Source organism: Solanum pennellii, chromosome 3 (genome assembly GCF_001406875.1).
Source record: "Solanum pennellii chromosome 3, SPENNV200".
In the NCBI taxonomy this organism is placed as follows: Eukaryota; Viridiplantae; Streptophyta; class Magnoliopsida; order Solanales; family Solanaceae; genus Solanum; species Solanum pennellii.
Window position 1 is genome coordinate 63,540,109 of NC_028639.1, and position 10,841 is coordinate 63,550,949.

The 10,841-nt window shown below is 25.0% G+C and overlaps 1 protein-coding gene across 1 annotated transcript; it reads left to right on the plus strand.

The window, feature by feature from the left end:
- The first annotated feature begins 5,723 nt into the window (after positions 1-5,723).
- On the plus strand, positions 5,724-6,728 carry LOC107012806 (putative gamma-glutamylcyclotransferase At3g02910). Its single transcript, XM_015212731.2, has one exon. It carries the CDS (start codon positions 5,894-5,896, stop codon positions 6,470-6,472), a length of 579 nt encoding a protein of 192 aa, XP_015068217.1. The 5' UTR covers positions 5,724-5,893; the 3' UTR covers positions 6,473-6,728.
- The last annotated feature ends 4,113 nt before the right edge of the window (positions 6,729-10,841 follow it).

Consider the following 10,841-nt stretch of genomic DNA (forward strand, 5'->3'; position numbering starts at 1 on the left):
ATTTAAATTACTAATAGAATTATTATGATAAAAATTTCATATTAATTATTATTTTTGAAAGATGTGCAAAATATAAATAAAAAGTTAAGGGATACGTAAAAGTAAAGTGAGGGAATAGCACAAATTAAAGTAAAAGCAAACAACTATCAAAGAATGCGGTAATGTGAATAAGGCCGCTATATTATAATCAGATATCTTGAATTTGCATTTTTTAATTATTATTATTGCAAAATATTTGATAAAAAATATTCTTATCAGAATAAAATTTTACACGATATGAATTTAAAATATTTAAATATCGAATACTGAATAAAGAAAAAATAAAAGCAAACAAAGAATATTGAGTTGTAAGAATTTGATAAGCTCACTATCTTTTCACACTGTTCTAGCTTTGAAAAGCAACAATGATGAGTGACAGAAAAATATAGTAATGGAGATGGCTAAATAATACTGTGTTAGAAATATTTTATGGAATTTATTTTATTTCTATATAAAAAAATAATATATTCTATTGCTCATATAAAATACTGAAATAAATAATTTAGGGATTAAATAATATTCATTAGTAAGTATTTTATTAAATATTTTAAAATTATTATCCCTATTTCACAAAGAAAATGTTTCATACGGCAATTAAGCTATTCTAAAATCATAATCTTGAAGTTATAATGTTTGATTAAGCTATTCTAAAATCATAATCTTGAAGTTATAATGTTTGAACTAATTTTTTTCACTTCAAAAAATAAGATAAAATAATCAAGTTGAGTGAAATAAAATGAAATATCTCATAAAATAATATTATTAATCAAATATAATATAAATTTATATTTAATTTAATTTTAAAATATTTATATTATTTTGCATGTCACAATTCACATGAGCCTTGAGAAAATAATGGTAGAAATGAAAAGATGAAAAAGTAAGAGAAAAAGATATTGATAGTATCTTTAAATTTTGCATAAATTATTAGTTTTGTCTTTAAGCTATTACAGTTTTAAAAACACTTCTCTATTTGACTGAGTTTAGATACATCTCTGATATGTCACACGAGTCATGACACAATAAGAAACTTCAAATTCTTTTTAAGAAAATGAGAGTCTTAATTTAAAAAATTTAAAAAAATATTGAAATATCCCTATATTTAACGAGATTATAGATATATTTAAATTAAATTAAATAAATAAATAAATATATTTAAAATTATCAATAATTTACATTAAATTTAAAAATATTTTAAGCATTTTATCTTCTTGTAGGATAAAAAAAGTTACAAAATTCGAAAGCTCCATAATCAAAACATGTGAGAAATATTTTTTTAATCTAAAACATAAGGATTGGTGCAAGTATGAGATACTATTCTTAGAGCCATTTGGATCTATTTAAAAAAAATACTAGCTTTTAAGTCAATTCAAACATTCTCTTAGAGCCTGTTTGGGTCAGCTTAAAAGCTGGTCAAACTGACTTAAAAGCTGCTTTTTGACTTATTTAGCTTTTTGGCAATATTCAAAATAACTTATTTTAAGTTAAAAAAAAATTATTTTAAGCCAAAAGTTAAAAGTTAGGCAGGAGTGCTTTTTTTTTTCCAGCTTATAAGCTGTTTTAAGTTGACCACATTTTTACCTTTTTACCCTTAATATTTTTATACAATCTCCAAATTACCCACATAACCCTAACATCTCTTTCTTCTATTTTTTCCTTTTCACGTGTGGATGATAGACAATTACTATTACTAATGAATGAAAATAAAATAAATCTTAAATCTTTCAAGTGATTTATTGAAATTATATATTATTAAAATGTAAAATAAGTTGCACATATAACTTAAATAAAACTTTATATTCCTCTTATAAATAATTTGTGATAATAAAGAAATATGTGAATGATAGATAATTATTATTACCTATGGATGAAACTAAAATAAAATCTTAAATCGTTCTTTAATCTATTCAAATTATATATCTTTAAAATCTATAATAAGTTTATATTCCTCTTATAAATAATTTGTGATGAGAAAGAAATATGTGAATGATAGCAAAATATAATTATTTATGGCTGTAAAATATAAATTAATTAACTTTTATTATGTTAACAACTTTTAAGGGTATTTCAGACATTTTGATTTAAAAAACTGTTTATCAGCACTTATTTGCCAAACACATCAACAATTTTTTTTTTAACTTCAGCACTTTTATCCAAACGCATAACTGCTTATTTTAAAAATAAGTTTCAGCACTTTCAAAAGTACTTTTTTAAAGCTGCTTTTATTAAGCCCATCCAAACGGGCCCTTAATGTAACTGTTTGCTTTATATAGATTATTTAGTAGTATTTTCAAAACAAAATTTTATGTATCACTTTTTAATGTATTTTAAAAATAACTTTTTTTTCCTAATTTGCTTTTACCATTAGTCATGTATTCTCAAATTATTTTTCAAGAATCAATACAAGATATTAGTTCATATTATTATATTAAAATATCTCATATTAATTAGTATTATTTTTTAAAAAAAAGTATGCGTGCAAAATTTAAAGTGATGGGGAGTAACACAAATAAATATAAATAAATAAATAAATAAAAGTAGAAAAGCAAAAAAGGAATATTGAGTTGTCCACTTTGATAAGCTCATTATCTTTTCACACATTTTTTGAGGTTGAAAGCAATAATAGTGGGTGACAGAGAAAAAGTACATAGCAAGGGGAGATGGATTGATAATGCAGTTGAAATATTTTATAAAACTAATTTATTTATTTTTTAATTTTAAAATATATTAGAATAAAAATAATTTAGGAACTATAACATACTTTAATAAGTAATTTTATAAACTATTTAGAAATTATTATCCTCCACAAAAGAAAACTATCATAGGCGAATTAAATTATCCGGAAATTCTAATATTAAGATTATAAATTATAAACTGTTTTTTTCCACTTTAAAAAATGCAAAATTATACTAAATTAATTTTAAGAATTAAATATGAGAAAAGTATTAAAAACACACATAAAGTCTACACATATTATGAGTCTCATTACTGAATGATTGATAGCTTTAAAAACACTCATTTACTTGATCAATTGAATTTAAATACATCTCGATAGTACAATATTAGTGGAATATAACCTGAATTCTCACCAACTTTAGGAATATTTTTAACATTACTCTTAAATTTTTATCAATTTGAGTTAATTTTGGGGATTTCGTTAAATGGGATATATTTGGTGAAATTAATAATGGGAGGGGTAAAATTAACTTTATTTTAACGGCGAAGGTACAATTAAACAACAAACCAAAGGTGAGGGGTATTTTTGACCATTTTCCCTAATGATAAATGACCAGAAAATTTGGCTAGAAATTTAAAAAATCTATAAATCCTTTTTATTTAAAAATAAAGTTATCTTATTTTTTCATTTTTTAATTAAAAAGTATTAAAGTTAAAAGGATTAAATGTTCAAAATGGTAAAATAACCTTTTTATTTTACTATTTTGACCAAAAAGATTTTTCCATATCTATATTAAGTTAGTCAAGTATACAAATATTTAAGATTTAAAATAATTAGGGAACAAAGTATTCTCTTCGTTTTAAAAAAAGTGACATAATATAACTTGGCACGGAGTTTAAAAAAAATAATTAACTTTTGTGATTCTAAATTAAAATTAAGTCAAAAATATAAAATTATTTTATAATTTTGTAATTTTAAATATGATAGGTGAAACGATAAACATAAAATGTCATCAAAAATAAAAAAGATTTTTTTTTAAAAAAAAACTAAAATAAATAAATCATTTCTTTTTTCAAATAAAAAGAGTAATTTTTTTTATCAAATTTAAAAATATTTTGGATACAAGAAATTGAAAAGGTAGGGGAAAAAGTAAAAAGGGACAAAAGAATAGGTGAGGTACTAATTAAAGTACAAAAGCCGTGCGAATATGAATAACCAAATATGCGTATGAGTGACCCATTCTTGGGCATAGAGAGAGACAGCTGCCCCTCACAAGATTCCTTTTTTATTTTTTTAAATAATGTTAGTGAGCACATGTTTCATTGAACAAATCTTTCTAACTTTACATAAGGTAGGTGAATATGGTCGTCAAAATCGAATCGAAAATTATTATGTTACATAAATAAGGGAAAAGGTTTAAATATGTTATTGAATATTGAAAAGAGATTTATTTATGTTATTAGTTTAAAGTTTGGCTTATTTATGTTATTATCGTTACAGAAAAGGTTCATTCATGTCATTATTTTTTAATGGTGATTTTGCAAAACCTTTTTTGATATATGATCAATTATAATTCGGTCACGTCATCAATTTTTTTAATAAAAAAAATCATAATTCTGAAAAAAAAATTAATAGATAAATTGATAACGTGACCGAATTAAAATTGATCACGTTCATTAATTTTTTTAATAAAAAAAATTAAAAATTAATTCAATTTTTTTCAGAATAATGATTTTTTTAATTAAAAAATTGATGACGCGGCTGAATTATAATTGACCACGAGTCAAAATGGTTTTGCAAAATAACCGTTAAAAAATAATGGCATGACTGAGACTTTTCTTTAACGATAATGACATAAATGAGCCAAACTTTTAACTGATGACATAAATGAGCCTTTTCTCAAAGTTTAATGGCATATTTAAGTCTTTTTCCTATAAAAAATTAATACTTTAATATTTTAATTAACAAATTATGAATATTCAATTATAAAATATTATCTTTATTTTATATTATTAAGTGAATATTTGGTATTTCTTTTTAAAGAAAATAACTTGCACTTTTACACAAAGTAACAATGAAAAATATAAAATGAAGAGAGGAGTATCAAATGCTTACCTCTAATTATGGGTATTTTATCAAACTCTAATAAATATTGAAATTTGGCCATTAAAAATCTCAGAATTCCAGGGGCCAAAAATACATAGGAACAATAATATTTTTTCTTTAAAAAAAAATAGAGAAGGAAAAGACTAGGTCCTTATCATATTTTCATAATCGTTTAATCCTATATCACATCGTGAACATCATCAGATGATTAATAACTAAATAAACAAAGTGAGGTGCGTTCAATTAAGTCAAAATTTAATTCAAGTATCTAAGTTGAAATTTATTTAAGCGGTATAATACAAAAATATACTCTTTAGTTTAAACTTATTTTACATTTATTACCTCAAACTTTATATATATATACAAATAAATATTTAAATTTATATAAAATTGAATAAATAAACACACATCACATGTATCGTATATGAAACACTCCCTCCATTTCTAGGTAAATTTATCATTGTATCCTTAATTTACTTTTATTAACTAATTTGACCAGTAAATATAAATTACTTAATTTTTTTTTATATTATCAAATGTATAATTTCGAAATCAATAACTTTCAAAGGATAAAACAAAAAGAAAAGTGTTATTTTTTATGTTTATTTTATAAAATGATAAATAAGAAATAGATGGTATCAAAATAAATAAATAAATAATTGATGGTGTAGAATTTGATATTGTTAGGACTCTTCTCCACCCTTAAAATTTTCAATTACCTATTTTTTTCTCACCACTCACCATAATCTCTTTCACAACCATCCAATTTTTATTCTCTTTTTTTTTTAATTATTATTTTATGAAATATTCAATGGTGGTGGTCACTATAGATAGTCAAAATTTCATACTTACCATTTTTTTTTTCTTTTATTAGTACTCTTCACATATTAATTAATAATTTTTTTAATTTTTTTTAACTTTTAGTGGGGCCCTTCCCTTTGCTCTTTTTATTCTCCAAAACCAAACAACTTTCTCCTCAATTTCCTCTTTCATCTTCTTCTCCTTCCTCTGTTTTTTTTTTTTTGGCTTTCAATTTTCAATTTTTGATATTTCTCTGAACTTTTAGTAACAATGGTGACTGAAGGTACAGAGAAACCCACCATTATTTTCACCTACGGAACACTCAAAAGAGGATTTTCAAATCACGTTCTCTTACAAGACATGATAGCCGCCGGCGATGCTTCTTTCCTCGGCGTTTACCACACCGTCGATCGTCTCCCTCTCGTTTGCGGTCCTTACCGTGTTCCCTTCCTCCTCAATTTCCCCGGCTCCGGCGAACACGTCCGCGGCGAACTTTACGCCGTTTCCGCTCGTGGATTAATCCGTATGGATGAATTAGAAGGAATCACCCGATCCCATTACGAAAGGCTTCCGATCAAAATCCGATCGGAATCGGAATCGGAGAAGACAATGGAGGTGGAAGCGTATTATGCACACAGAAACTACGCGGAGGCGTTGTGGAAGAGAAACGGAGAAAAAGGTTTCAGATGTTATACAGAGAAAGAGGCAAAAGGGTATGTGAAGCGTAAAGATAGGCCACAACATTTAACATTTTTGGAACAAATTGGGATTTTCATTTCTTCTAACCCTAATTCTTGTGGTTGCAACAAAAATCTTCATGTTCCTTCTCTTCCAAGTCAATGTTGTTAATCATTGATAATTTTGGGATTTGATTTTTGTAAGTTTATAATTAAAAAAAATTAGGAACATGTTATGATTAATTAAAGGGTTAAAATGATGTGCTGCTGAAAATAAGTTTGTTGTTATTAATTATTAGATCATAGATGTTGATGCTGAAATGTTTGACAGATTTGTTTTTTTATTGCAAAAGCAAATGATTTGATCTGATTTTGTAATTATTTGCTGCATATGAAAGTTTTATGGAAATGGATTTGTTGTTCTTTTCCTTGGTCGGTTCGATTCGAATTTTATTTGATTTTCTTGATTTATTTAATATGATATAAAATAATAATTTAATATTTATTTTATATAAAATTAGTAAAAGTTTATTAATCTAATAAGCTAACAGTAATGAGTGAATAATATGTTTTTTGGTTCGAATTTTGATGTATTTTATTTAGAAAAAGTTTAAAGTTTGTGAAATTTGTGAGCTTTTTTCAGATTATTTTTTTGGAAAGTGAAAATATTCGAAGACCAAATCTAGTCAAATTTAATGATTAAGCATTTATTTATAGATAGATCTTCAAAGTTTATGGCTAAATGTTAGTTTAGTAATCTGAAATAACTTTTAATGTGAGTGGAAGTAAAAGAAATTCTGAAAATACTTATTTTAAAAACTTAAAAATATTTGAAAATTATAATTTGATAATTCGATAAAATTTTACCATCAAATATTTGATCCTTAATTTATGATCAAATACTGACTTAATCTTTTTTTTTTCAAATGAGAAGGTAAAATAGCTTCCAATAATATTGGATCTAATACACTATTTAATGTACACAATGTTGCATTTAAATCTATCCATTAATCAGAAATTAATCAATTTTATTTGTTCAGATTTCTATAATTCATTGTTATACAACCAAATAGTGCCGTACTTTTTTGATGATTCTAAAGTAGGTGTCAAGTTAATAAAAAGTAGAAAATCTATTCTGAGTAGTAAGAGACGGTAAAAATTTGAAAAATATTTGTTCTATCGTTGATTCATTAGAAGCCATCAAACTCGTGGTAAAAAGCTTTTACATTTTAGTGAGTTTTCTCGGGATTGAATTCAAATCAGTAGGATCAAATAAATATTGAATCCAAATTTATCAAAGTTAATTGGTATTGAATTCAAATTTGTCTTAGTCAATTAGTATCAAATCCAAATTAGTAACTCAAGTTACAAATGATGAATGATTAAAAAAATCATTACATTGTATTTGGCTTTCTAAACCTAGTTTTAACTCTCTTTATTTTGAAGTTTAAAGTCCGTCATTTTCAATGTTTATTGATATTTATCGAAAATAAATTTTTTATTATTAAAGGTAAGAATAAGACAATATACATATCAATTTTTTCAAATCCCATTTATCGAGATGATTGATGTTATATCTTTTTATTTGATGTAGGAAATTAACATTCAAGTGACTCTTAAACTCTCTCAAGAGACAATTAATAATCAAATATACAAAAATGCTAAACCTTCATTACTTTAACCTTATATATTACTGTCTATGGTTCTTTTTTTTGTTAGTCAATCACTATTCTTTAAGTAAATAATTAGTGTGTAATTAATTCTCATTGTGAGATGATGCAAATATATAATATAACATTTATTCTTAATCACAGCTACCTACTCAAAATTAAAAATTAGTAGTGAGACTTTTATTCTGTCCCCTGCCTAGTAAAAACCTCTAAGTCTATGTTTGACATATAATTATTAATATAACACTTAGATGGTTTCAATTTTTTGGATATTATTGAAGAAGGGACAAAGTCATACCGACAAAACAACAAATATACCAAAGATACTTCACTGCGAAATTAGTTGAGTGATTAGATTGATATCAAATAAAAGTGGTGAATATCGCACAAAAAACAAATACACATGACATTGTTTGAAAATCATAACGATCTCAATAAAATGTTCACAATCATATCTAGGGGTGTTCGTGGTTTGGTTTGGATCAGTTATTGGTTAAAACCAAAACCAAATCAATCTAGTCGGTTTTTTAAATTTCTAAAACCAAACCAATCCGAATGAAAAAAAATAACCATCGGTTTGGTTCGATTTTTCTGATTTTTTCGATTTGAAAGTAATAAATTTTTTAGGACATACGTATCTTGATAAAAAAAAACATATAGCACATGAACAATCCACAGAAGAGCTATTGTTGGTTCAATTAAGTAATTAGGCAATACTAGAGTTATCATTACACGAACAAAGTTATTAAGTATGTGACTATCTTATGAAAGGTATGATAGGTAATAAATTTGATGGAATTGGACTTAGGATTGTAATTTAGCTAAAATTTAAGTGTTAGGCTTGAGAAAATTGTAAAGTTAAAGACTTAAGTTCCTTAGAATTTAACAAAATATTTATATTTATTTATAAATAAGTATAAAATTTATATTTCTAATTTATCGATTTGGTTTGGTTGTTTTTGCAGTTATTTTTTAGTAAAACCAAAATCAAGTCAAATAATATCGCTTTTAAAATTTTTAAAATTGAACCTATTTAAATCAAACCAAATATCTTTTTTTTAATCGGTTTGATTCGAATTACGATTCGATTTGTTTGTTTAACCATAACTATGAACATCTAATAAATTTCTTAATGCATATTGAGATATACCTAAAATTTGTTATATTGACGTGAATCTATATAATACCAGTTAGATTTGTCTAATATCAGACCAATGACATAATAGTGAGAACGAGAGGGGACAAATTTAAAAAGAGGAGTAGAAAATTGAAGTAGAGGGATTTAACAGGCACCAAATAATATATGGTGTTGCATCACACACAGTGCAACAAATTCAAGAAGAATTAAATGGTAGCAAAAGGTCAAATTAATATATTTGTTAGATGCTATTCAGTTTATGCTTGGCCCTTAACTGATAATGACATTTTTGGTATCTATATATATATGTTATTGTTAGTATTGTATAAAAAATAAATAAAGAATACTTAATTTGGTTTTTATTAATAAATTAAAATAAAACACACAAGAAATAATATTTTGATGTCATGTCTTGGTCCAATCCACGCAATTTGCATAGTTGACACAAGAACAATAACAACAATAATAATTGTCTTGTTATATAAATTAAATCGAGATCAATTATATGAATCATCATTAATATTGCTAGCGATGTTTGAATTAGATTGGAACTATTTTCATTTGTTAAATACCCCAAGTTATCCTTAATAGGTTGATGCCTTGAAAATGTAAAAGGGATAACGTAATTAAAGAACAAAAAAAAATGATAAATAGCTATAATTTTGAGCTTGATTACGAAATATAATTTTCATTTCTATATTTGTGTAATATAGCTATAATTATTATATCAAGCAAAAGAATTGTACCAAATATGTATCAATTGTATTAGTAAAAAAGATGTATAAAACAAATATCGATTGTATTCGTTGAAATCGCGCGAAATAGTTGTACCAAAACATATTTGTAATAATATGTATGTCTATTATGTATTTGCTACAAAATCCAAAATAAAGCTACGTTTCATAACTTACTTAAATTTTAGCTATGTATCATAAATACAATATTAGGTCAAATTTTGCAACATATTTTTTTTTTACCAACTATTAAAAATGGTAGCCCAAGTTAATATACTAGGGGAAAGGGAGTTTGTTACTTAATCTAGTAAATTAGACATTAATTAAGTCATGTTAACTTAAAGTAATAAAATTGTATAAAACACTCAAAAGTTTGGTCAGCAATTTCTGTAAAATGGCAGCTTAATAAAAGAGCAGAAGATATGTACGGTACGTTATCTCTATTTTTGGAATCTCTTGTCCTATTTATCAAGCTGACGTGTACACAACAAAGAATCAAAAGTTATCGAGTTCGATCAAACTCCGATAATCTGTCAGACTTCTACTTTACCTCTTGTGCACAAATAGACTATTTTATTGGTCTAATACCTTTTATCATGCCATATAAGTTGATTATTTGATATCTTCCAAAAATAACAATACTTCATATCCTAATAAAGTAGAAGCAATTTGGCCTTGGCGGCTGATTTTTATTAAGAGCAAATATTTGAATAAAATATTATATTGAGTTTGACAGAGTAAATGTTTCTAGCATAACCACTGAATTTGAAAAATTAAGATAGTTGGTAAGATGTAAGATCAAGTTTGAATTATATAAGCTATCACAGACGTGTTTGGTAGGATGGTAAATGTTTTTTTTCCTCTCCAGAAAATAAAGCTATTTATTTATGAAATCGTAAGTAAACAAAAATATATTACGTTAAAAATATTTATATATAATTTAGAAAAAAACGAACGTTGAGATGGTGGAGGGGAGAGTTGGGAGTGAGTTGTGAGGGG

Coding starts and splice junctions, on each gene's coding strand:
- LOC107012806 (XM_015212731.2), top strand. CDS start 5,894: ATGGTGACTGAAGGTACAGAGAAACCCACCATTATTTTCACCTACGGA.